General features: G+C 44.6%; 1 protein-coding gene across 1 annotated transcript in view; it reads left to right on the top strand.

The window, feature by feature from the left end:
* Positions 1–26,791, top strand: part of ptprdb (protein tyrosine phosphatase receptor type Db) — a 91,684-nt gene that overhangs the window by 26,038 nt on the left and 38,855 nt on the right. The window contains exons 3-7 of the mRNA XM_079160389.1: positions 11,184–11,329; positions 13,822–13,963; positions 19,947–20,135; positions 23,483–23,500; positions 25,220–25,330. Of these exons, the coding sequence (XP_079016515.1) occupies positions 11,184–11,329; positions 13,822–13,963; positions 19,947–20,135; positions 23,483–23,500; positions 25,220–25,330 (606 nt within the window). The remainder of the gene's footprint in view (positions 1–11,183; positions 11,330–13,821; positions 13,964–19,946; positions 20,136–23,482; positions 23,501–25,219; positions 25,331–26,791) is intronic.

The raw sequence follows: 26,791 nt of genomic DNA, 5'->3' as shown, positions 1-26,791 counted from the left end.
TCACCGCAACCATGACATGACAGGTCCTTCAGCATGCAGCCAAAGCTAGGCGCCCAAGATATAAAGCAGAATCAAGTTCAGATTAGGACGGACACATAGACACACACACACACACTCACTCACGGACGGACAGACGGACGGATGCACGCATGCTCACACACGACTGATCACATGATCCTCCTGCCGGAGATATTAAATAACTCAAACAATTAATAGATTATCAAAAGAGTTCCGTTTTAGCCTAAGATTCAATCATATTTGGAATATCACATGGAACATAAAGTCACCTGGTTATTCGTCTCCCTGTGTATGAAAAAAACATTTAAAAATGAAAACAACAAACAGCACAGAAAAACTCATTTATAAAAAAAAAAGTGTATTCCTTTCATCATGCCAAAAGAATTAAAAAACATTCAAACACTCACACACATCTCATGAATCCCAGTAGAACCACCTGTGACTGGGACATTATCCAGGTTTCTGATCATCATTGAACCAGTGCCAGGCTTTATTCAGCATGTAGACAACACCGCGTTGTTAATCATATCTTTGTATGGCTACCTACCACATGACACAAGTTGAGAACACGCCTACACAGAAAGCACGAGATATTCCAGAAACCCATTGACATTATACTCATTACTAGTATATACGAGTGTGTGTGTGTGTGTGTGTGGGTGTCTACCTGTGCGAGAGAAAGTCTTTGCCAGGCATGACTTCTCTGCCAATTTGTCAGGTTGACAAATGTGGCTTTGAGTCTAGCAGCAGCTGTGATGGAACCGCCAGATTTCGGGGTGAGACTAAGGATAAAAGATATGAAGACAGAAGGGCAGTGTGGGAGGACTCAGAGATGGGATCGGCTGAAAGAGAATAATGGAAGAGAAAGGGAGAGGGAGGTCAGTCAAGCTCAACATGCAGACTGTAAAAACATCTGGGAGTGATCCGTCAGAGACCAGTGCAGTCTAATGGCATTTAGATTTAGATATTTTTTATTTATTTTTAAATCCTTGTTCCGTGAGTGTAAATATGATTTGGTAAATATGGTCAAAAAGAAACCAGATAAAACACGCACAGTATGCTTGCAGTCTGTTTTGTTTTTTTTTTGTGGAGGAAAATGCAGCCTATAGCTCGTAGCTTGTGGTTGTACAATGCTGAACGTATATGATTGTCGCCCTGTAACACACACACAGACTCACACACACACGCACACACACAGACACACACACACAAGCACAGGCCCGAGGCAGCCGTCTCAGTCCTGCAAACGCTTTAAAAGCACACACTCACACAGAGAAAGCGCACACATATCCACAAACCACTCTTGTTTTCCTTTCAGCCTCATGCCCTCTTGTCCCCTGCGTAAGTTCCAGGGTCGGCCAGTAAAGGCCCACTCATCCATCAAAATGGTGATGCTCCCAGACTTCCTCTACGGGCCGGCTAGGGGAGCGGCACAGACACACACACACACACACACACACACACACACACACACACACACACACACACACACACAGAGGATGGAAAAAGGCTTCGCGTTTTGTGTCCTCTGTCTCTATATTATTTTTTTCCCCGTGCCCTCATCTCATTCGCGGTGACTTTCCCCATTGCTCTTTTTCCTTGCCTGCATCGCTCGGCCCATTCTCCGCACATCCATGTAATCTGGTGAGAAAGGAGGGGCAGAGGGCTCGGGGAGGAAAAAGGCTGTTCTTTTCTCTTTTTATCTCGGTGTGTGCATGACGTACAATGCCTCTTTTAATATCAACAGTGGGGACTCAAGAGATTTGACTGTCGAGTATTCAAACAGAGGCCGCTGGGACGCTTTGACATCTTTGTTGCTCGTCGTGTGTCGGCGTGTTTTTGAAATGTTAAACGTGCTCTGAAAAGTCGCTTGCTTTCAGCTGCGCTTATCTTCACTCACACTTAGTGCCAATTGAGCTGAATACATTTTAAGCACAATTTCCTCCTCTGTGCTTTTTTTATTTAACTTTGACACCTCATGCCCGCTACACAAGTTACACCCACATGCCCATGAGCATAGTTGGAAACCTTGCATGACACGGCACCATATGTGCATTTCTGCACACAAGCGCTTGTGTAACAATACAAGCAGTGCGCTGAGCTTTGCGTGTGTGAATGCACCTTTCTCCTCTTTTAACTCCCCCCCTTTCTCTCCGCCCCTCTCTCGCCCACCATTTTTGCTTCTCGGTGTGTTTGTGTGCGCGTGCGTGCATATGACATCTATCTGGTGGATTAAGAGCAATGCCCTGATCCCGTCGCTAAACTGGGCCACCGCTCCATGTGCGCAGTGAGATGCCCTGTGCGAGGAAACTGCGTCTCACAGTGTGTTAATCGGGGCGACGGGGAAACGATGCAACAACAGGGTTTTTTTTTTCCGCTGACCCTCGTTTGCCCCAAAACCAACAAGCTGTCGTCCTTCCCCTTGCAGCTCAGATGTAACAATGAAAATGCCAGCTGATTTACAACTCCTCGTGTGTGTGTGTGTGTGTGTGTGTGTGTGTGTGTGTGTGTGTGTGTGTGTGTGTGTGTGTGTGTGTGTGTGTGTGTGTGTGTGTGTGTGTGTGTGTGTGTGTGTGCGTGCAACAGAACTCAACATAGCGTCTCCTTTTTCAGAGGCCACAGTAAAGGAAGCATTGCTGAGGAACCCCTTTAGTAAGCTTTGGTAAGCAGACTGTACATTTTGAAACCAAGAGTGGTTTAGAATGCTGCCTAGGGAGGAGTTTGGTAATGTGAAACTCTTTAGCCTCAGTTTGCATCACATCTGTGCATTTCTAATTAGTTTTTTTTCCCCTCCAAGGTTGATGTAAAAAAAACAACTACACAGCGACATTATTAAGCTAAAATTACAGCCTTGCGGGCGTGGGCCTCCACCTCTCCGTCGTGTTGCGGTTTACATCCACGTCTATCCAAAATGTCATCCCTTCATCATTCTTGTTAGACACTTGTGTGAAGTTTTCAGAATTATATGAGCTCTCGAGTTATGGCCAAAAACATCTTTTGTGAGATCACATTGACCTTTGAGCGACGAAAATCTTATCAGTTCATCCTTGAGTCCAAGTGGACATTGTGCCAAATTTGAGGATGTTTGCCGAGGGCGTCCTGAGATATTGCATTCAGGAGAGTGGAACAGACAAAGAGGTCCCAGTGACCTTGACCTTTGCTCTCCAAAATCTAAATCAATTTCATCCCTGGGTCTAAGCGGAAGATTGGGCTAAATCTAAAGAGCTTCGCTCAAGGCGTCCCTGAGATATCACATTCACGAGAATGGGACGGACGACACAGAAGAGGATGCCTCGTGAGCCTGAATGACCAAGTCTCAAGTCTTTGAGGAATTCAAAGCGTGGGCTGTATTATCGTCGCTCCTTTAGCTATTAGCATATAGCATGAGTATTAGTGTTATCACGATACTGGAATTTTTGACTTTGATACAGTAGCTTAAAAACTATCAATGGGCCTATTTGCATATTGAATATTCTTATTTCCAATACCATGGGGAAAAACTGAAAAAAACATTGAGGGGCTAAGTCTTGATTTTTGGATAAAAGATAAATGTAACAAGGCCAAGTTCAACCGGTGCGCTTTGAGAGCAAAATGAAGAGGCAAGATCTATGAAGAAGTTGTGCTTTGGTAAACAATTTCTTGCTAAACACAGTGGTTGTATAGATATGATTGGTGATGTCACTGCAAAAAGCCTCACTTCCACAAAGGATGGCAAACGAGACAGGGGTCCTGTAAAGATCGGAGGGAGTGAGAAAGGGCAGCAGGTAGCGGTGTTTCGATAGCGTAGAAAATGATGTACTCAATTAAAGATGAAGGATTGTTCACGAGTGCCAAATTTCGAGTCCCAGTCGAGTCTCAAATCTTTTGAGGACGAGTCTCAAGTCACTGTGTGTGTGTGTGTGCGCCTGAAGTGCGACACGAGTCTAAGTCGCCGACTCGGGTCCCCGTCTCAGGCGTGAAAGACAGCTTTTCTCAGCGACTGAAAATATCCCATTTTCACACATGACATATTGGGGCCTGAGTACAACACTGGAAAGACTGAACTTGCTCATATGGTGACTGATTGACCTGTCAACATGCGACCATATTGCCAGCGCTCGCGTGGCCTTGAGGTTGGCTGGGATCTGAAAGGTTGGGTCAATCCCCCACAACGACAGCACCGCTACTTTTGGCTTACCATGGGAGCCCCTTGGGCGAGGCACTGATCGCCATGTGCTTAGACAGGAGTCAGTTTACCTGTATTTCATGCAGCTTTCCCCCAGGCTTCTAAGGTCAAAGGTCTAAATTACTATAAAAATCAACTTGTCATTGTTTTTTGTGAATTCCAGTGAGTTTACTCTTTAATGTTGTTTTCAGTTTAGCTGAGGCTTTTCACATTAGATCAGCTAAATTGTTAAAATAAATAAATAAATGCCCTTTCACCCGCATACAAAGTCTAGCTTCGTATTTGACGCATTTGATATACTTTGAAAGGATACCCTGTTTACTCCACCATGTACTGCCGTACAGGATACAGTACATGGTGTCATATGCTGTACAGATAGTAACGCCCCTTGAGGCGAGTATGCGATGTGTGATTCTGTGTATGAAATCTGCTTAAGACTGAAATTGGTCGCTCTTTGTTGAGAACATAAGAAGGCGGACATCGCATGTGCATTAAAGATTTGTGAGGTCGGGCGTATCGATAAGGATTCACGTTTAGTGCCACATGCGTGTGTGTACGTCTTCTTGTGATTATGCTCGCAGTTGTCTGTTTTGTATGTATATGTATGCAAGCATGTGTAGTGCTTGGATTAGACAAGGGATTAGATTGTGATAAGTATCTAGTTTCGTGTGAGCTTCGCAGCTTCTTGTCGCTGATGGATGAGGAAAGAGATGAAAAGGCAAGGTCACAAAAAAGGTTTTCGGGGGGGGGGGGGGGATTAGTGATGGTGGTGAAACAGAATCAAGCAGTTATTTTCTTCGATGGATTGTGCTTCTTTCCTGTGATTGATTGGTATTGCCTGGCTCACCGAACGAGCAAAAAAAAAGGCCAGATCTTGGTTGACATCATTGCCCATCCAGAGTTCAAAATGTCAACATCTGCTCTCGGCTGATTAGACCGTGATGGAGGCTCTTGTTGATTTCTCGTGTGGACTGGGAGGTGATGATCAAATGACCAAAAGGCCTCCAGTGTCAAGTCTCAAGAGATCCTTTCTTTTCTACCATTTAATTGTTCATTGTTACAGTTTTTTTACACGCATACAGAAATCTTGAAATATCGCCTCACATAACTAGATGAACAAGGAGACCAAGAGACAATCTGTGTACCTTGATAGTGCAAGGCTTTTATTTGACAGATAGATTTGATTTGAAAGTTCCCAAATGCTAGGTTCAGGCCAGGAAATAAAAGTTATAAAGATGAATTTAGGAAATCTTCTCTGCTGTTGAACTAACAAACGGGTCATTTCTTACCCTTAAGACATCGGGAGGGTTAACGTGGTTTGACAGTTTTTTATTAAGAAACAAGAGAGAGAAATCGGCTGTGACACTGCAGAAAAGTCAACAGTGATGTTGTGTCAGGAAATCAAGAAAATGTCCTTTCGTTTCCTTATTCTCAATTAGCATGCCGCTTATCAACACAACTCATTTCAGTCATTGTCTAAAGGATTTACGGTGTATTATCTGGAATTATTTATGGCATTTTTATAAAATTTCTGCTCTGGCGATGATGTGCCCGCTCATCCGGAATATGACAATAAACCTTAAAAATGTAAAAACGACCCCTTTCCGTCGACTCCAGTGCAGATATCTCTGCATAGAAGGTGACAGAAGTGGGTCACGTCACAAACATTTTCAGAAGTCATACACGCAATTAAAAGGCAGATCAAAGTTATGGTATTATCTCAACTGTTCACTGCCAGTGCTGCCTTGAGGGTAACCTGCTGTTGATATTCTGGGTAGAGCGCACAAGATATTCTATACCTTCACATCAATCTCATGCTCAGTCGTAGCACAGTGACCCTTTGGACTCCCTCAACAGGTTCTCCATTGTGAACCATAAATATCTATCCGTGAGTGAGTCAGATAAGAGAGAAGGAAAGTCGTGTTGATGAGAAAGAGAGTGAAACGGCTCTGCCGCAGCAGCGTGGGGCTATTAGCGGCTAGCATAGCTGTGCGCCCATCCGTGGGTAACAGGATCTGACCAGCGTTAGCTTAGCGTTAGCTTAGCAGGTGCACCCGTCTGTGAAGAGGCCTGGATAGCATCAGCCTAGCTCTGACTTAGCAGAGCGACGGAGTGTGAGTAACGCGCTGTGACCGGCGCTGAGAAAAACCCTCTGTTCGTCTCTATGGGAAGCCAGCCCTGACCCAGTAAAGTTGTGTACCCAGTGGGTAGCCCATGTGTTTCTAATGATCTGTATATAAAAGAAGACCCCATTTGATTAATTCCTCCCCTTGTGTTTCTAACAAATTAACCCTGATTAACTCTGCACTAGCCAAACCCTTGGGGCAGCCATGGTGGGTAAGTGGCATGCTAATTGGACATGCATTCCAATCGGCAGTAAAAGTGCACTTTATTGTTTTGCTATTGCGTCATTGTGAAAGTGACAACTGAGGATTTGTATACAGAGAAGTGACAAAGTACAAGTCATAAGCACGCAATTTTACATGAGAGGAAAACTGTGTCCTCCAGATTTGGTTGAGACACAGACGGACACTTAAACTCTATGAAACTTCAATAACATCTCGTCTTTAATGGGAAGATTTATCAAAAGTTACGGTGCTTAATTGTGCATAATTTCATTTCCTACGTTGAAACGGCCCATTTTTTACTGAAATGTTTTCCGATTGACTCTCATGTGTGCTGCAGAAGGATGATGGCTGTGTCTCCGTGTTCATTGGCCCCAGCAATCCAGTTTCATTTCCAGGACGAATGCGAGCGGCTGATAATTTGCTCTTAATGTGTCGGTTCTGATGTTAATGTTGTAAATTATGGCCCTGGCCAGCTGCCCACCCACTCTCCGGGGCTGACTATCGCGGCCCTGGCTCAGGCCTCGACATTGGCCTCGTTCCTCAACTTGTCTGACAAGCCCTGACTCAGTTCTCATTTGGGGAGTCATCAGCCAACCGCCCACCACCACATGCAACACCATGCAGCTGGATCTTCTCCTGGCAAGGGCCGTAAATTGCTCATTACGTGCCTAACTATCGACGTGAGCACATACACAGGAAAATGTGAGGCGCAGGCACAGATGCTTGGCAAGATATCTCTCTGATCAGGAAGTTCTGTAACCAATTATCCCCTTCCTCCAAAAAATGGGATGATCCAAACATTCAATAATTACTGATTCTATATTCCTATCTGTGATTCTTTACTTTGTTGGTATTTAAGCATCTCAGAGCTGCTTTTTTTCCCTCAATTTGCAACATTGTCAGCTGCAGTATCAGACAGAATGGGTCCATTGTGCTGCTGAGTCCATTGCTTTTGGTTGATTTGCTTTGTTGGGAAAGGCCGGTCTGCTTTATGCTTTTTCGCATCGAATCAGCTAAGTGACTGAGGGCACACAAGATGAGGCCTGAGGGCACATGAATTGCAATGTTTTAGAAGAGATCTGTGAGTTTAGATCACTTAGTGCATCCCAGGAAAAATAACACAAATGTCCTGTTTGATTATTATTTCACTTAGTGGACATTTATAGTCAGAGAACGGCATATTTCAAATCAAATAGCATAAACACAATAAAACGTCACTTTTTCTAAATCTAAATTGCCATCAAATACAAATCTTATATTCTTTTTGCGTCGCAAAAAAGTATAGAAACCCCATATGGGAACTTTAAAAACTATAGGCTATACTTCAACAACCTAAGACGTGCATCTTTTGAGCTCAGCTCCATCTGTTAAACCTCACAAACATATACTTTCCATCCATCAATTCATACAATTTTCCGATCTCAATACTCTATATTCGTAAATCATACTCCCCGAAGGTTCGTGCCAGCATCTGTTCTTACAAACTCCCTCCCTCTCGCAGTGTCCCTCTAGGTTAAGACAGCATCTGTCAGCTACAGTACGTCCCTGTAGCCTCCTACAAAGTGTCATTAGCTTCATACAGTCCCTCTGTTTGGCTTTTTCAGCTACTCCAGTGAACCTCCGTAGCCCCATTATGGTTTGCAGGTTCATTCGAGGGGAGTTTACCCAGGAATGGTCGCATTTGTCACAGTTAACTAAACTAAAATGTTGAAAAAGAAAAACAGTTGGAAGAGAATCATAGCAGAATCTGTCACCAGTCTAGTTTTTACCTGTATGTCAGAAGTCCACATTATCTACGTGGTCACATTTTTTATTCTAGGCCACCATCATACCCAAACGCATTCTTTCTGTTTCTGTTTTTTCTTTTCAAAGAGACATAAAGACGATCTCTCATCACATATCGTCTTCAGCCGTGACTCGAAAGTGGTCCCGGGGGGGGGGCTGACTTTGTAATCCCTGCCATCTGTTGTGTAGATCAGATCCCACTGTATGGCGACCTTTATGTAGGCCGCCCTCCATCCACCTCATACACACACACACACACACACACACACACACACACACACACACACACACACACACACACACACACACATCGAGAGGGGAAAGATTGGCTCTGTCTAATTCCATCTAAATCTCTCTCCGCGGATCCACTCGGTAGTTCCCCCTCACTTCCATCTTGGGTCATGTTGAGGGAAAAGAGGACGGCTGTGAGGAGCACCTAAGCATGTGACTGCTACAAAGTGCCCCCTCGTAGAACAAGTTCTTGTGTGAATTTTCCAAGCCCATCTTATTTATTTATTTTAATCTGAAATCCATGAAATAGTAATAAACCTGCCGCCATCCCTCCTGTCCCCTTAAAAGGGCTACGAATATTGAAGTGCCCTTTTGAGCTCGGTCGCTCCCTTCCTCGGCCCAAATGTCAATGCTTAATCCCACAAAACGACCCCGATTAGAACAGTTAGCAGCGTCAATAGAGAGCGGAGATGTGGTGCGGGGATGGAAGAGGGAGAGAAAGTGGCGAAGGAAGGGAAGGGAGAGACGAGGGCCCGTAAAGAGAGGGGAGGAGGAAAAAAGCAAGAGGGGGGGGGTTGCGAGAGCGAGTTGGGGAGAAGTGTGGAGCATACGGTTGCGCACACACCCCCCACCACCACCACCACCCTTCCTCATTAAGTCAGTCAATGTGACAGGAAGACTTATGTAACACCCCAGAGATGGAGGGAGGAGATGGAGTAACAAGGAGGAGGATGAAAGAGGGAGCAGCTGTGAAGGATAGTGTGTGTGTGTGTGGGGGGGGGGGGGAGCAAAGAATTAGAAGCGAGTAAAAAGATAAAGGGGCAAAATATGAGAAAGAGGGAACGTAAGACAATTAAGCAGGAGAGGCATGAAGAGAGGAATCTGGTTAGAGAGATGAAGAGAAGGGAGGGAAAGATCTTCTTTTTTTTTTTAAAGCAATTGAAAGATCTACCGTGCCTTTTAGCACGGCTCCGCTGGCTTTACACTTTTCATTTGTTTTGTGAGGGAGAGATTAGCAAGAGGATTAATAGAGCAATTCTCCCTCTCTTCATTCTTTCTGTTTCCCTCTCACTCTCTTTTCCCTCTCTCTCTCTCTCTCTCTCTCTCTCTCTCCGATGGGCACACATGTACGCCGCAATGGCGTGCACGTAGAAATAGCGTGCAGCATTAGGGCCCGCAACTGTTCCAGTCTTTTTTTGACTGATCAATGATGCAATAAAAACGTTTGCCCGATGGGACGTCTTCAAATAGCTTGTTGTGTTCGAGCCACTATCCGAAATATTAAAATGTACAATCATAAAAAAGGAGACAGATTTCTCACATCCATCAATTTATCGTTAATCAAAATTGTTGTCCATAATTGTCAATCGACTCATCTTGGAAGTGACTATTTGTGTGTGTACGCGTTAAATGCCATATGCAAGGATGGAAAGTAAGCATAAACACACACACACACACACACACACTCTGTCACACACACTGTTCTACTCAGTTGTTGAGGTAGATTTGGCCGTGAGCCAGCGAAGGGTGGAGGTGATCGGGCAGCTCGGGGCTCTCCGACCATGTTTGCTGGTACATCTGGCTCGCTCTCGCTGACTTTATCTCTCTTGTCTCCATCTCTCACTCTCTCCCTCTTTCCCTCCACCTCCTGCTCTTCTTCCTCTCTCCCTGCACTTCTGCCGCTCATGCTCACTCTCTCTCCCTCACCCATTCCCCTCTCCATCTGTCTGTCTCTCTCTCGCTCGTTCTCTTTATCTCCCCCGCTCTTCTGCTCCATGCTCTCCCCCCGCTCTTTCAACGTTTCATCATTTTTTTCTCTCCTCCTCTGAAAAGCTTAGCTTTTTCTGCCTCTCTCCCTCCCTCCTTTTAAAACAGCAAAAAGCAATTTCTCTCCCTTTGTCAGGGCGGTTGGCGGTAAGCCCTTAAGTAGGGATTTTCTGGTTTGGCTGGAATGCCATTAGGCGAGCTGGCGGTGACGTGCCGTGACTGACGTGCCGAATCTTTTTGATGTCGTGATGTCACAATCCAGCGGGAGGCTGTGGTTATGATATTGTTGGCGTCCCCGGAATGAGGGGCTTTAGTGGTCATGTCAGGAGTAAGTCTTCATAAATCCTTTATGGCACAGAAATATTAAGCTTCTTTGGTGGTACATGGACAGTGGGGGAAACATGGTGGAACGTGCACACACGTGTACAGAAAAAGAAAGAAAGATGCACAAAGCCACCCGCATGCACTGAAAGACAGATGTATAGATGCGTGTGTACTCCAAGAATTCATACTGTCACTGTTCTGATCTGTTTTCATTTGGAATGTTCCTAAAACTGCATCATTGTCCCGCCTCTTTTTTCAACTAAAGTGTCCACACACACACACACACACACACACACACACACACACACATATCTGGCATTCCCTTTCACACACCACGCAGAGGTCTCCAGCATTACAGATGTGTGAATGACAGATTATGGTCGTATATCAAGTGGAAAATATTATATATTAAGTGCATTCAGATGAAGCACAATAATCTATTAGAGAATACGTGCATGCATGCGTCAATGCTTGTTGGTATAGAACGACTGCTTGTCATGTTAAGAGCGTCGACACAAACTAACTTTATACGTGTTTCTACTCAGCACCCCCCAGGTTTACGCGAACCCCCGAAGATCAGACAGGAGTCCAGGGGGGAGTGGCCTCCTTTGTGTGCCAGGCCACGGGGGATCCACAGCCCAAGATTGTCTGGAACAAGAAAGGCAAAAAAGTCAGCAACCAGAGATTTGAGGTATGATGCTGAGATACTGATGAAGGTGACTTTCTGTTGTTGTTGTTTTTTTTGTACGATAGTACGGACTTCTTCTCGTACGGAAATGGTAATGGCTCTGTGTGAACCCCGCTGTGTCCAAAACACCAAACGCCAAAGCAGTGGTGTCTGGGAAAAAGCAGGATGACTGTTTTCAGCGGTGTCAGTTCTTCTTGTTCTATTTTCTTCAAATACCTTTCTCACAGCAGACATTTTGATTGTGAAAAAAACACAAGTGTAACCAAGCCCCCCAGTAAAGAGCGGCTGGCTTTGAAGCAAATTTTACAAAGTGGCCCGTCACTGGTATCACAACTAAATAATGAATTTGAAGGTGAATCAACTTGTCAGTACGGACACTTGAATGGCTCTTTTTTAATCCTGAACGTTGTAAAATGCACTAATAGCTAAATCCAGAGTTAATGGCCTTCCTCCGCTCATGTGAATGAGCCCGAGAGCGAGGCCGGGAGGCGGGGTTAAAGGAAGCACTAGTGCGCGTGATTTATGGCCCCATGGATGCAGAAGATCAACGGGCGATCCGGATCATTTTACCTGAATTTCTTACTTGGAAGTCAAATGTAACGGGCCCCGCCTCCAACGCTGTATCCAGTTGTCTTTGTTCATCCATGGGTGTGACATGCATAGCATTAATAACGGCTGTAGAGCCTAAAATGGGAGCTGGTTTGCGGATTAACGATTAGTATACCGAACTAAAACTAATTTAGAAACTGCCCTGATAATCGGTTGTTTAACCGAATAGTTTGACATTTTGGGGAGCACATTTATTTGCTCTCTTGCTGAAAGTGGAGGACATCAGCACCACTTCTTCTTGCGTCTGTCCGTTGAATATGAAGGTGGAGCCAGTTAGCTTATCCTAGCTTGCTGCCTCCTAAATGGAACGGAGCCAACATTAATGTTACTAGTGACACGCGTGCTTCTCCTTCGTCGACAAATCAGATCGCCCGCTGTGAGACAGGTGTGCCGTTGCCACTGTTTTTTATTGCAGTTTAAGTTGACATTTAAGTCAACAATGAGTCTTGTGTTTGAAGTGAAGTCCAAGCTGAACTGTTTACCTGCTTCTCTTCATTTGTACTCCAAAGGTTATACAACTGTGTGAAATGCTATCTGCTCCAACTCTTTCATATGTCAGATGATGCCTCTGGCTACAGTATATGAGATTCTTATATGATCAGCCTTATTAGTTTCCCCAAGGCAGTAACCTTTGATTTATTTCACCACCTCACGACGAGTCACTCTTAGATGGAGATGATAGAGAACCAGCACCCCCTCCCCCCCAGTCAGTTTCACCCTGAGCTCAGGGTGCTTTTCCACTTTAATAAGTACAGTTTCCTCCCAGGCTTGAGTTCATCTCGGCCCGTTCCTGTTTGTGATTAAATCACTCGGGGAGATATTTTATTTTTAATCCACCCTATATAAGCTCAGGCTTCTTGCTATATATTTCTTTTGTCTGTCGTTCCAAGAGTTGTTGAGGGATTTCCTTTTATTGGATTTCCGTTCGTGAAAACCCGAACAGAATGCCGAATCCAGATGTGGTACACATGCATGTATTAAACTTATGCAAGAGCAATTACTGATGTACAATCCAGTATTTCAGAAAAAAACCCATTTCAAATTGTTACATATCCTAAATATGAAAAAAGACATGAGGGGCAATCAAGGACAATTTGATTCTCAACCCATCCCATCTCTATTCTTTAGAATCTGTCAAAAGTTACTTTTAATCATCAGTGGACTGCTCTTCTGGTGCTACTTGAAGTCTATTTAAATGTGCGGAGTGATTGATCCTAGACTGTGGGTCCAGGTATGCTTCGTGGTTTACGGCTCAAACCTGATTTAGTGCTGCTCTCATACGTCCCAGGCTCTGTCCCCCCAGCTTCCCTCGGCAAATCAAAAACTAGGAAAGGACCTTTATTATTGAGCTGCAGACAATGTCGGAGATAAAATTAAAAACAAACAGCAACACCAGTCGGTGTCCAATGCTTCAGCTGAACATTTAAACACACCTGCCACTACTGTATCTGTAGCACGGTGAAATATGCATTCATATATATATATATATATATATATATATATATATATATATATATATATATATATATATAAGTTTCTGGTGTTTTGGAGGCAGCAGAAACAAGCTGTTAACACAAAATTGACATATCATTATATATCAAGGTGTGCCCATGTAAACATGCAGCAGACACAGAGCAACATTCTTTTGAAGTTGTGTTTCTGCTCACCTGATGAATGTAAGTTCAACATTCACTCACCTTTTAGCTCTGTCTTTGGTCTCCTCCAACTCCCGAGGGCAAGGTGTGTCTCTGTAGCTTTGTCTGTTGCCTGGTATATGGGGAGGTTGTGTGCAGTGGGCGTTTTACAAGTGGCACCTTTCACTTTACACATTCTGATCCATCGTTAATACATTATATTGATTAACCGTCTTTTCTCCTTCGACACAGGTTATAGAGTTTGACGACGGGTCCGGCTCGGTCCTGAGGATCCAGCCGCTGAGGACCCCCAGGGACGAGGCCATTTACGAATGTCACGCCTCCAACTCTGCAGGAGAGCTCACTGCCTCCACCCGACTGAGTGTGCTACGGGGTCAGTGTGCTGTGTGACGGCCCCTGTCTCTAATCTCAAACACTGTTTTTTTTTTTATATTGCTGTTAAGAAAATGACTAATCATGATACCTGGACATACATCATGGCCACAGTATGTGTGTCACCCTACTGTGACAGTACCTGACAAAGCAGTCACATGTTACGGTTTTCCTAATGACATCTCTGTAATTACGTGTTTGGATTCAAGGATTCAAGGATCATTTATTGTCATTATGCAACACGGGGATGCACAACGAAGGGCAGTTGTAGCCCACTTGCAAGACAAGGAAAACATAACAAAAACAGTGCATTCCTGTAGTGCATTTTTAAAAATTGCATCATAAGGGATGTAAATAGCAGCCACAAAAACAATTCGCTGGTCAGATAATATGGCCGACATCTTCTCATTAAAAAAATCATTAAAACATCGTCCATCAACAACTATGTTTGAGCACTAAGCATCATTGATGTAAACACAGAGTCCACCTCCTCTCGTCCCACCGGAGTCCTGCACTCTGTGCTGCGGTCCACCCGTCAAGTGCAGCCTGATCCGGGACACTGCAGTGGTGCCGGGTCTCTGTGAAGATGTGGGCTCAACAGTTCGCCTGAAGTCTTATTTCATCCATCTTATTTTCCTGCGACCGAGCATCAGACAGCCAGCAGCAGGGCTGGGTAGTGGAGTGGCCTCAGGTCCTAGCTGGGTTAGCTTAGCTTCCATCTCGCCGCTTCCTCCCTTTCCTCGGGCGTTGTGGTTCGGCAGGTCTGGCTAGTTGGCCGGCCGCGGGCGGTGATCGTCTCTAAATTGGCTGCACTCAATCCAATCCCTACGCTTCATTTTCCTGATGTTGATGAATGTATTTTGTCATTAGTGCTCCAGTAATGAACAAAACTAAAAATGAAGACCCAAACATTTTTGGCCATAGCAAGATGCAGCAGAAGAAATGCAGGAAACATGATTATAGCTTGAGTTATTTAACGTCAACTGACCTGTGGCTCCTCATAGATTCAAAAGGTAGAGTTTATATATATATATATACAGTATATATATATATATATATTGCATATTATCCTGTCGAAATCATGTTTGTCATATGTGATACGTCTCTGTCGTTATCGTGGACATACAGCATGTGCAAGTGTCAGCCCGGGTCCACTGCGGTAGATGGGTTTTTTTGTTAGTGTTAGCAAGAGTCCATTAATGCAGATGGCGATGTTAGTGTTAGTGGAGTCCATTAGGAGAACATTATGTACCGGTAGTTTTGAAGCTCAAGAGTGTCTTAGCGAGTGAAGCCGCTCAAGTGTGGATAATCACATCGCCTGCCTTTACAGTAGACATGCTCGTGGGGAAAGGACGCGCAGCCTATTGTTCTACCATCTTGTCTCTCACTCTCTCCCTCTCGTCTCTCTGAGGGGTAATAACACAGTCTGCAGCTCTTCCTCTCCACTCTCCTCTCTCCTCTGTCTCGTCTGTCTTTGTTTTTTTTTGTCTCCCAAGTTTCTTCCCCTCTTTCGCTCTCCCCCCCTTTCTGTCTTTTTACACTTTGTTCCTTTCCTCTCTGTGTCTCTCTTTCCCTCTTCATATGCTCTTAGGTCCACTACACAGCAGCCTCTAAATTATTCACATCAGACCACTCTTAGCATCTTCTGGGCCGTTCCGCTCCATCCATCCAGAATTTTTCCTGTCTCACATGGTTGTCTTTGTGCTTGTGTGCGCACACATCTGCATGCGCTCATGCTTCTGTGTCCCTGCATCTATTTTTGATTTATTTTTCTTCCCTGCCTCCCTTGTAGGAAGCTATCCGCTCGCGTCTAATCTTTATCTTTATCGAGAACGTAAGGACTTATGCATGGACACATAGGCAAACCACACATACACACACACACACACACACACACACACACACACACACACACACACAAACGTATCCTCAATCTAAGACAGTGAGTCTTTATGTAGTGATTAGCCTCTCTCTACTCCTCTGAGGAGTCATTGTGTTGTGGAGGACTAAGAGGCCACCTGGGAGCAGCTAATAGCCCCTGATATACTGTCAGTCCAAATGTCGGAAAGTACACACACACACACACACACACACACACCACACGCAGGCAACACACACAGAGTCTTGTCAGTCCGTCATGTCTCCTGGTCTCCCTGGCTCTGTAAAGACACAGCTCCAGTGACTGACTGACTGACTGACTGTCTGTCAGACAGGAGGGATCCGGTGTTAAGGTCAGCCGGCTTAATTACTGAGGATTAGAAGTGGGCTAATTGAAATCTTAGCTTCCAGTAAACGGCCGTGATTGACAATGGCTGAAATAATAATGAACTCTAGAGCAATTATGCCTCAGGATCCAGTGTACAGTCCGATACTGTATAATTTATGGTTTGGTCAAAGTGGTCAATGTGAGTCAGTATGTCAGTCCAAAAAAAAACGTATTTCCATTCTTCAAGGGATAGCGTGTAGCATTTAGGAGGATCTATTGGCAGAAATGGAATATAATGTTTATGAGAATATTTTTAGCGTTTCATCACTTGAAAATAAGAACTGTTGTGTTTTCCGTACCTTAGAATGAGCCGTTTGTATCTTCATTCTGAGCAGGGACATTCCCGCCTTTTGCGTTTTCACGTCGACCTTAAGTGAAGGTTCTATTTTCTGTGTTTTAGTACTTGCTAAGATCTTGGAACATGGCGACAATGAAGTCTGATGATGCAAAAAAACACGAGCGCTCTGATGGTCGGACAGGTTGTAAACAAGCCAGCATTCAGCCAGAGTATCTACATCACAACAAATAAAAAAATGGAAAGTGAGCGCAGCAGAAATGTTGGTGATATAAGTGAAAATGGAACTATGAAGTGGATCTGTAAACTGTCTTTGATGTTTGCAACGGACAGCGTGGATCCACTTTTAGTAATCACCGTGTTCCCCGATCTAAACAAGCCGCTAGGTTGATGTGTAATGTTGTTATTACTGGTGAGAATGATGGCCGAAAACTAGGAAATGTAAGAGCTGTAGGTTGTACCCTCTAATTAAATCCCTCATATTATAATCCCATTAAAGTGTCGCCTGTCATCATATCGTATACATCTTACTGTAATAAATTGGTCGACAGTTGTAAAAGTTTAGCGCAACCCCACGGTTTTGCCATGTTCTCACAATGTATTTATGACAAAAGACCCTACAAAACAGCTTCATGAGATGCAGAAACAAAAACAAGCCGTGGCCTCACAAACCAGACCAGACTTGAACAAAAATGTTGTGTTAATTTCACTGCATACATCACAGTTAACCCCCCAGTCAGTCATGAATGACAGAAACAGGTTTGTTTGCAGGTGCAGATGTTTCACTCAAGCTTATGACATAGCGGCTGGCTCCCGCTTTCGTTCCCATGATTGTACGACCAGGCTTGACCCATTGAATCTTTTCCCAGATTTGCCGATGAACAAACGCAGTGAGCGATGTGTGTGGATTTAATTTTTTGGGTCTCGCATAAAGAGGACGGTGTTTGCGCGGCGGTTTCCCATGGTCGGGGAGACCCGGGCTTCTTCTATGAGCTGTGAAATTATCTGAACCTCTCGCGCAGTGAAAAACACCAAAGTGGGAGCAGGTCCAAACGAAACAGTGGGATGTGTGGAAGGCTTCGCCGACAAGGGGAGTGTAGGGTTACACATCTGCTCTGACCTCAGGGGGTACTTAACTGTTCTGCAGCTCACACACACACACACACACACTGGAGCAGCTTTGTCCCAAACACACTTTGGTGTTGCTTACACCTGTCCCCCATGATGGATGAGCGGAGAGCTGGTTATGTGCATGTGTTAACATGTTTGTGTGAATATCGACTCATTCGATCGCTCCTTAAATGCCTCTTCACACTTTGTCACCTTTTCAAAATGAACATTTTGGGTGTGGTGGTTTGCGGGAGAGAGGGGGGGCAAAGAGAGACGCACGATCTTCGGGAGTAGCATCCTGACTGTGCGTCCTCGATGCTCGCGTCCCACCCCAGGTAGATGAAATAGAATGCATTATGGCTGCCTACGAGGGGCTGTCTTTGAAGTAAGCGTTTGCATAATGAAAGCGGAGAGAATCGGGATTGCTATGCCGTGTGTGTCCCCTGTGCGCTCTCTCTCTCTCTCTCTCTCTCTCTCTCTCTCTGCGTTTCTCGTGCTCTCTCCCTTGTTCTCTCTCTATTTTCCTTCCTGTCACTCTTGTGTCCATTGTTTCTTTTTTTCTTTTTGCACTTTTGCCCTCTTTCTCTACCCGTCCACGCAGAACAGAACACCCTGGCACACACACACACACACACACACACAAACCCCTTCTGATCTCGTCCTCCCGGTTTATTATGTCCGTGTTTCCATTTGTCGGGGCGTTGCGATTGATTGAAACCAGAGCTGTTAAAAGGCCACACACACACACACACACACACACGCACACGCGCGCGCTCGCTCGCTCTCGCAAAGCCTAGTGTCTCACGACCCGTCGGCTACGGTTCGATGGGCTGGTACCAGAATTAGCATCTCCTTGGCGAGGTTCCGTGCTAGGATTTCCCATTAATGAGGCTCTGTGTGGTTGAGAGGGATGAAGTCACAGGGGATTCTTGGTAAAGAAAAAAGAAGAACAAAATTACAATAGACTGCCTTCTACATCAAATACAAACACACGCAGGGATGCCTAGCTCGTCGGTCCACATTCACCAGGATTGTCTTTATCCACTTTATTATGGATGACTCATGAATCTGACATTCTACCTCTGCCGGAGAGTGCGGCCTTGAACGTCAGTACAGCATTTGTTTTTTAAAGCTGATTTTCTCCGAACCCCTTTCATTCTACGAGTGAATACAGTTCAGACGTCTTTGATCCCTCCGCCTCCTCAAAGCATTGTCCCCTCCTCTCCCTCAACTCTCAGCTGAATGAAGTTGGCCCTCTGCCTTTGATTTTCCCTTCATCACAGCGGAGCGACTCCTCGTGGCTTGATCAAATCGCCTCGTATGTCGGCGGAATTCGCATTTGATTTGCCATCCCAAAAAAATCCAAAATAAAAAGGGGGTGCCGGGGTCCCAGCGGAGGCGTCTTTATTTGACTGGCCTGTTTCATTCATGCAAAGGGCGGTGAGCTTCCCCGAGAAGGTTGTGCGCATTAGACTGAGTGGGACAAAAATGCGTGGCTCAGCTGTTACTGACTCCCAGCGCAATAGAGCATTTGATTTTTAAATTGATTCTTATTTGAGGAGTGATCGCCTAAAGCTTTTTTGTGAGATAGTTTGTCAGGTGGAATGAAATGTTACTCATTCTATTTGACCTCACATGTCGTGTCCGCGGTCTTGCCTCCGGCCTCAAAGCCGACTCCTGCATTGGACTCCAACCTGTTTCCCTAAAAAAACTTCTTCTTCACACTGGACTAGTGACTCAACCTGCTTGGCGTCAGTTCAGGCCTGAAGCTGTGTCTCTGCAGGTGCGAAGCGTCGTGTTTCGTCTTGTTTTGAACGTCGACCATCTGCTTTGAGGGCGTCTCGAATGCACGACTTGAACAAAAATGGATGCTCTTGACATTGTGGGACATGCGTTTGTTCGCTTTCTCGCTTGAGAGTTCAATGAGAAGAACTGATGCCACTCTCATATCTATCTGTTCAATACGAATCGCTACGAACAGCGGTCCGTTAGCTTAGCTTAGCATAGGAGAAAGCGTGGAAAACGGCAAAGTCTGGCTCTGTCTGAAAGTAACAAAATCCAAATGTTTCTAATATTTCCCACCATGTTGAGCTCAACAAACTGCAGTTTCCAAAATCATCAAGCAACGCATGCAAAGTTGACCAAACCCACAGAAAAAACAGAGGCGAAGCCTTAACGTTGACAGTTCCAGCATCAATATGCACAGTAACAATACACACTTTTATGTATTGTGTAAAAAAAAACATTCAAATGAACTCATGTGAAACATGTTCAGCAGCTCTGTTCTGACTGGTGTATTTGATCTCTCTATAGAGGACCAGCTGCCCTCGGGGTTCCCCACCATAGACATGGGCCCCCAGCTGAAAGTGGTGGAGCGCTCCCGGACCGCCACTATGCTCTGCGCCGCTAGTGGCAACCCTGACCCAGAAATTACCTGGTTCAAGGATTTCCTGCCGGTCAACACGTCCAATAACAACGGACGAATCAAGCAGCTCCGCTCAGGTAACTAAGGCTTTTGATCCCTCCATGTTTTTTCCCTCTTTCCCTCAACCCCAAGCTTTTATTTCCACGTAATGGATTTTTTCCCCCTCCCACTTTGCTTTTATCCCCCCCCCCAAACCCATTTTCTATTTTCTGTTCCCCCGTCTGTTATTCTTGCCCTCGTTCACCCCTTTTCTTATTGCTGTTCCGCACTCCTCCCGCCGTGGTTTCTGGCTGTGTTTTCTCTGCCGCTGTGGTATGACTTGACTGACTGTGTGTGTGTGTGTGTGTGTAGTTGCCAACTTTTTCTAAACTCTTCAAAGCCTTGAACGGTGAACTTTTCCAACGTTTCTCCGCTTCTCTCCAAAACTCTCTGAGGTCTTCCCCCGTGCAAATCGCCATCACGGAAAAAGGGTTTCGTTTCTCACTTGGTTCAAACTTTTCGAAACATTTGTAAAAACATCTCCCGAGTCGCAGCTCTTTTCTCTACTGACAGAATTCCCAAGTTTTAAACCCAGGTGATGGCGGCGTGCACCGAGGGAATGTCCTCTCAAAGATGGCTCACTGCTGTGACTAAACGAACCAATAACCTTTTGTTGTTCCTCGTTTCATGGAAAGTGAGTCTTGAGTGGGTGTGAAATTGACTCACGGACGTCGCATCCATGGACTGATGTAAATGTGTTCAATTCAAAGACACTTTACTTGGAAAAAAATAAACAGAGAACAGATTGTTTCTCAATCAGCTCCTCGATAGCCACAGTAGTGTGTAAAATCCCAACTCGTCTTAGCAATTCCCCTTCCTTTCTCAGTCCTCCTCCTGCTTCCAGGGAACAACTATGGACCCAAAATCCCTCTCTTGTGATTGGACACCCAACTCTCTGGCTTCTTTATGGATAACAACCTCTTCGCTTCTGTCCCCATTGTTTTGTCTTTTTAATTATCTGGCTCAACCCTTAACACCCTGCTCAGATCCCCTTTTTATACCTTTATTTTTACAAAAAGAAATATATATACAGGATTTATTTTAAGATTTACACAATTGTTGAGCTTTAAATGTCAAATATTTGGTATGTAAGCTTTGCTTCTTCTACGTGATGATTACAAAAAAACTTTTACGATTATTTAAAGCACAAAGTTTTGTTTAGATAATCAATATCCATGACTTTTCTTATTTTATTTTTTGGAGTTCCAGTGCTTTTTCAAGGTGTTTCTACTAAGTCAACTCCTCTGTGTAACCAATGGTCCGATTGTAATGCCATGTCTATGCTGTTTCTTTTCTCTTTGTATCTTTTTAACCACAGAGTCCTTTGGTAAGTGCTTCTGTTCCGAGGCCCACACCCTCACTGTCCACTCTTCTGTATACTGTTCACTAAATGCTGCTACTGTTCCTGCTGCTGCTCACCTTTTACAATGTTGAGGTGTTATTAAAATGCATGGCATGCATTTTACTAACAGTCACACACAAAGATAATACGAAGCACAGATGCTCTCACACACACACACACTCATAGACGTTTGCAGGCACCTATACATCATTTTGGTGAAATAAAAAACACATATCTACAAATATATGTCTATATATTTCATATATTTATACATGTATATATACTCACACATATCTCTGTCACCTTAGAGGTAGCTGGTCTCACCCTCACCTGTGCACCTGCAGCCTTTCCACACCCAAAAGAATTACAAATAACTCTCTCCTCACACTCACCTATTTACTTTTCCACTTATTCGATTACCCTCCTTCCTCTCCTCCCCCCACTCACTCGCTCACTCACTCGCTCACTCACTCTGTCATCCACTCACCCACTTACAGCACTCTCCCCACCCGCCCTGCTGCATAGAGTTACCAGTCAATAAGCCATCAGCTCCAGATGGCCGGTAGGTAGTAGGCCTCTGGTGGAGCCGCCCTAAGGCGATCAATGGCGACCAGGTCTTCAGACTCCGAGAGGTTGACCGTGCAGCGTAGCTAAACATTGTTAAGAGGTAGCGAAAGGACACATGCAGCTTTTAACATCACCATAATAGAGACAGACAAGTGAAGTAGTTCAAGAAAAACCCGCCCTTCAATACGGTTTCACTGTTAAATAAATCACTTTTTGACATCGGCTACTTAAATTTGCTGCTTTTTTTTCTCTTCTTGTTCTTTCACCATTGTAAACTGTGAGGGTATGTGACTCTTGGTTGTACAAAACAAGCACATTTTGAAGATGTCGCATTCAGTTCAGGGGGCATTGTGATTTTGCATAATCATGACTGGAACCTCAGCTTTATGGAAATTAAGTCCGACCATCATAAGACAGCAGGCTCGCCAAACTCAGATCAAACAGTCGAACCAGGCAGCGTTGGTTTAAAAAAAAAAAAAGGAATCGATATTCTGTTACTGCATTGTTTTTTTCTCGCCTAAAATGTTTTCCCAAAAAACATATTTGTGGTTCACTGTTCAGCTGGCAAAAAACTTTAAAAAGTTTGGCGAACCCGGACCGTTTGGGGTTTCGTCGGGTCTTTTTCCGCTTGTTGGCCCGGATTTGGCAGATCTCCACCGTTAGTGGCCGCATTGCATCCTGGTCCGCCAAAGTCCGCTCCTGCCTCTTTTTTTTTAAATGCCGTCGGTCGGTTTAAGGCATCGAGTCGACAAACACACGCTTGTTCTTTTTGATTGTGAGGGGCCGAGACATCCTCTTGACATTCACCTGCTGATGTTTTGTCTTTTTGATTGTTGAAAATGTCCCTGCTGTCAGACTAGGTTTCTAGCTGGAAGGGACGCCAGACAATAGAAATCGATCGAAGCGCAACGCGGGGACAGTGACGTGTTTTTGCGGAGTTTTAAGTATTGGAGGGTGGATTTTTTTTCCTTTCGACATTAAATATGTTTACACACCATAACACTGGCAGGATTACACCTGGTTCTGAGGTTAAGTCTCAGGGAAGTGAAGTGCACTTAGAGTCCCAGTCCACCTCTTAGAGACCCATAGATGAGTGCAGTGCAGACACCACCCCACTCCTACAGCCACATCTGCCCCTGCTGCAAGTCAATGAAGTCAAATCAATAACCCATCTCCTTATAGCTCTGTCACTCTGTCTATCTAGTTTCTGTCTCTCTCTCCTCTTATTCTGTCTTTATTTATTCTGTCTTCCTCTTTTATGCTTCTCTCTCTCTCTCTCTCTCTCTTCCTTCTTCCTCTCACTCACTCTTAAGGATCTATATTTTGAGTCTTCCTCTCTAATTTGATTCTTCTCCTCTCCAAGTTACCTCCCCATCCCAGTCCCTCCCTCCCTGACCCCCGCTTTTCTCCCCCGTTGGTACTAACACTTTCTTCTTCTTCTCCTTCTCTAATCTCGTGCATTCATTGCCCACTCAGGTGGCACGCCCATACGAGGTAAGACTGCTGGGAGGACCAACATGACACAGTGGGCTGATTCCTTTCCAACCCCCCTGGTTTCCTACTTGTCTCGCGGATCTGAAAAAAAAAAAAGCAGCTCCGGGTGGATTAATCAATGCACGTTTAGTCCAAAAAGACTTCCTATATTGGCGATACTCATCCGGCTGCTTCAGATCAGATCTGCAGTAGGTGCAAGAAGGGGGGAATTGGAATTGAGCAAGCAATTCATTATACTATGACTTTTATAATCACCTCCCCTCTTCCCATCCCATCATCCTCTCTTCATCCGTTCATTTTTCCATCTCAGCCTCAACGTTCGCTCTACAACACAGAAACCCATCGCTTCCTTCCTCGCCATGTTGTGGTCTCTCTTTTGTATCCAGTTTAACATCATTCCGCTTTGTTTTACATCTACTTTTGTTTTCAGTCTAAAGCATGACTTGTTTAGAGTATTGAATTATTTCTTGGTCGCTTAGTTTGAGGTGGCAAAGCGTACTATCGCTTTTACCTCGATCTGCTTTTTATTTTTTTGTGTTCTTTTATTTTTTTCGTGGAGGGTCTAAAACCTAAGCTTGACCCGACCTCTCCTTTCTACCTTGTCTATATATTCGCCCAATCAGACGTCCCGGTTTTGTTTTCCCTCCCAGCTGTTAATTCGCTGAACCTGAAAAGTCCAGATGGCGAAGACTCAGACACACGTGCAGACATTAGTGCGCTCACGCAGACGTAAACACACAAGCGTGCACACACACACACACACACACATTTCTTCATGATTTTTTAACCATTACTTTCTCTTTTCTCTCTCATCACCGATAAAAAGCCCCAAACAACCACTTTTTTGATAAAGTTTTTACTGGGCGCTTTTTTGCCTTACCACACCATCTTTAAAAGAACCCTCTGGTTGACTTTTTTGACAGTTTTTCTATTTTCAGGGAGAGAGAAAGCGTCGGGCCCTTCCCAAGGCTTTCCGTATGTCGTTCCATTTTTTTTATTTCTTTTATTTTTTAATCTGTGGCCTTTTATTGAGGTCGTTTAATGTCTGTACCTCCTTATTGGGTGTGTTTTTAAAATGACATCACACTCCTGATCCCACTGGTGGATCCGTAAGGGTTTGGGGATATCATATCGCCATGGCGATATCTTTGTCACATTATATCCTTGACAACTGAAACATTATTTGCTCCCTAATATAACTGCATCTTAATTTTCAGCAAAGGATTTTTTTTTAAATACGGTATTGGTGACTGGATCTCTTCCCGTTTTGGTTGCTTGGTTGATTTGTTTCTGCCTTGCATGAAGACCACATTCTCCGTTTTTTCTAGGCTTTGTATCAGTGCTTTTTTCTTCTTCTTCTTTTTTTCTTTTTACATTTTGTTTCCTTCCCATCTCTAAATCAGGAAGCTGACCCCTTGTTTTGGGGCAGATTCTTGCTGACAGTGGTAGAAACTTGGTAATGTCTCCCAATAGATTTGGTCTCCCTTTTTTAGCCCTTTGTTCAGCTTGTTTTCGCTGAAAAAAACTCCCTCCGATTCATTTACACTTTGTGCAGTTCTTACCATTTCTATGTCGGTGTATTTATGGACTATACCCAATTATCTGATATCCTCCACCCTTGTGTAATTGCTCTTTCTTCCTCGCTATCCTTCTGTGCGACTCTCTCTCTCTCTCTCTCTCCCTCTCCTACTCTTCCTCTCCATCCCTCCATCCATCCAGGTGCCCTCCAGATAGAGATGAGCGAGGAGTCAGACCAGGGGAAGTATGAGTGTGTCGCCACCAACAGCGATGGGACACGCTATTCCACTCCAGCTAACCTCTATGTCAGAGGTAAGAAGAGGATAATAAGAAATTGGTCCAATTAGAGCACTTAGATTTAAGGATCGCATTGATGTGCAGATTGGGACATTTATTCCTAGAAGACATTTTTTGACATATACCGTCTTCTGCTATAGGAATGTGCATTTGTCATATTAATGTGATTATGGTGCCCGTAAAACTCCTGTGTTTTATAATTCTGAGCTGCGGAGCCATAAAACCGGGGCGATTGTTTTTTAAAGCGAGAGCTCCACATCAGTTTAGGGCGGCCTGAATGTTTCACTCCGGCTATTAATCTCTCTGCCCTCCCTTCTTAGCCTTTAGACCTTTGGAGTGAGAAGAAAAAAAACCCAACAAATCATTGTCTGGTTTAAGACTTGGTGTTTCTCCCCCAAAATCTGACAGGCATCTCACCTCCTCAGGCACTGTCTCCTTCAACACACACACGCGCGCACACGCATCCCCACTACATGTTTGAATCTCGGAGAGACATTTTGATTCCCTTGGCCTTTTGCTCCGTTTTTCTGCCCACCCCTGGAAAATAACTGAAATAAAAAAAGGCTTTAAACAGTGTAGCATGCTTTTTCTGACTCCTAACATTGCTCCCGGGGGTTTACGAGACAAACACACACACACACACACGACTGGACGAACGCACAGAAACGCACACATTTTGTGCTACACGAAAAGAAAAACACGTGAACACACGTGCACCGACAGTGCGCGCGAGCGGCGCGGAGGCAGTGATGTGCGCCTAACAGCGCTCGCAGGGCCGGTGAAATCTTGCAGTGCTGCTCAGCGAGTGTTTGACAGGCGGTCCATGGAGACAGCCGGCTGCGGTTTGCCGCCTTTAAACTGCACAGGTTTTCGCCGGCCGTCTATGGACTCGCTGTGTTTTCTCTCTCTTTTGCTCTCCTCACATTTCTGTCTTCCTTTTTTTTCTCTTTCTCTCCTCCTCCTCCCGCTGTCCTCCCTCCCCTCTGCAGAGCTGCGAGAAGGTTGGTACAGTAACTGACTGTGTGGCTCTTTTTGAGAGTCTCTCCCGAGTATTTCCTTGTCTTCCATTAAACTGCCGTTTGTGTTGTGTGTGTCTCGGCTGTTTTTTTATGTGCGCTGAAGGTTTCAAACTCTGCCTGTACAGTGTGCTCCTCTGTTCCCCCCCCCCCCCCCCTGAGTGCATGTGTGTTTGCAGTGAGTTTTTTTTTTTTTTTTTGTGAGTATCTTTTGTGTCTCAGTTCATAAAATATTGAATGGAGCACACCTAAAAACGCCATGAATAAAACATTGTTATATCACATGCACCCTAGCGGTGATGTTCCAGACTGTCTGAATGCTTGCAGTTATTTTTTTCGATTTTTTTTTAATACCATAAAACTTCATCTTCAGAGCACATGAAAAAGAAACAAAAAAATCATCCCAGGGTGTACAGACACTGATTGTTATGCACTGTTCTGCACTTCACCTCAGCAACAC

The sequence above is a fragment of the Pholis gunnellus genome (assembly GCF_910591455.1).
Source record: "Pholis gunnellus genome assembly, chromosome: 5".
Taxonomy (NCBI): Eukaryota; Metazoa; Chordata; class Actinopteri; order Perciformes; family Pholidae; genus Pholis; species Pholis gunnellus.
This window is presented reverse-complemented; position numbering and strand designations above follow the sequence as displayed.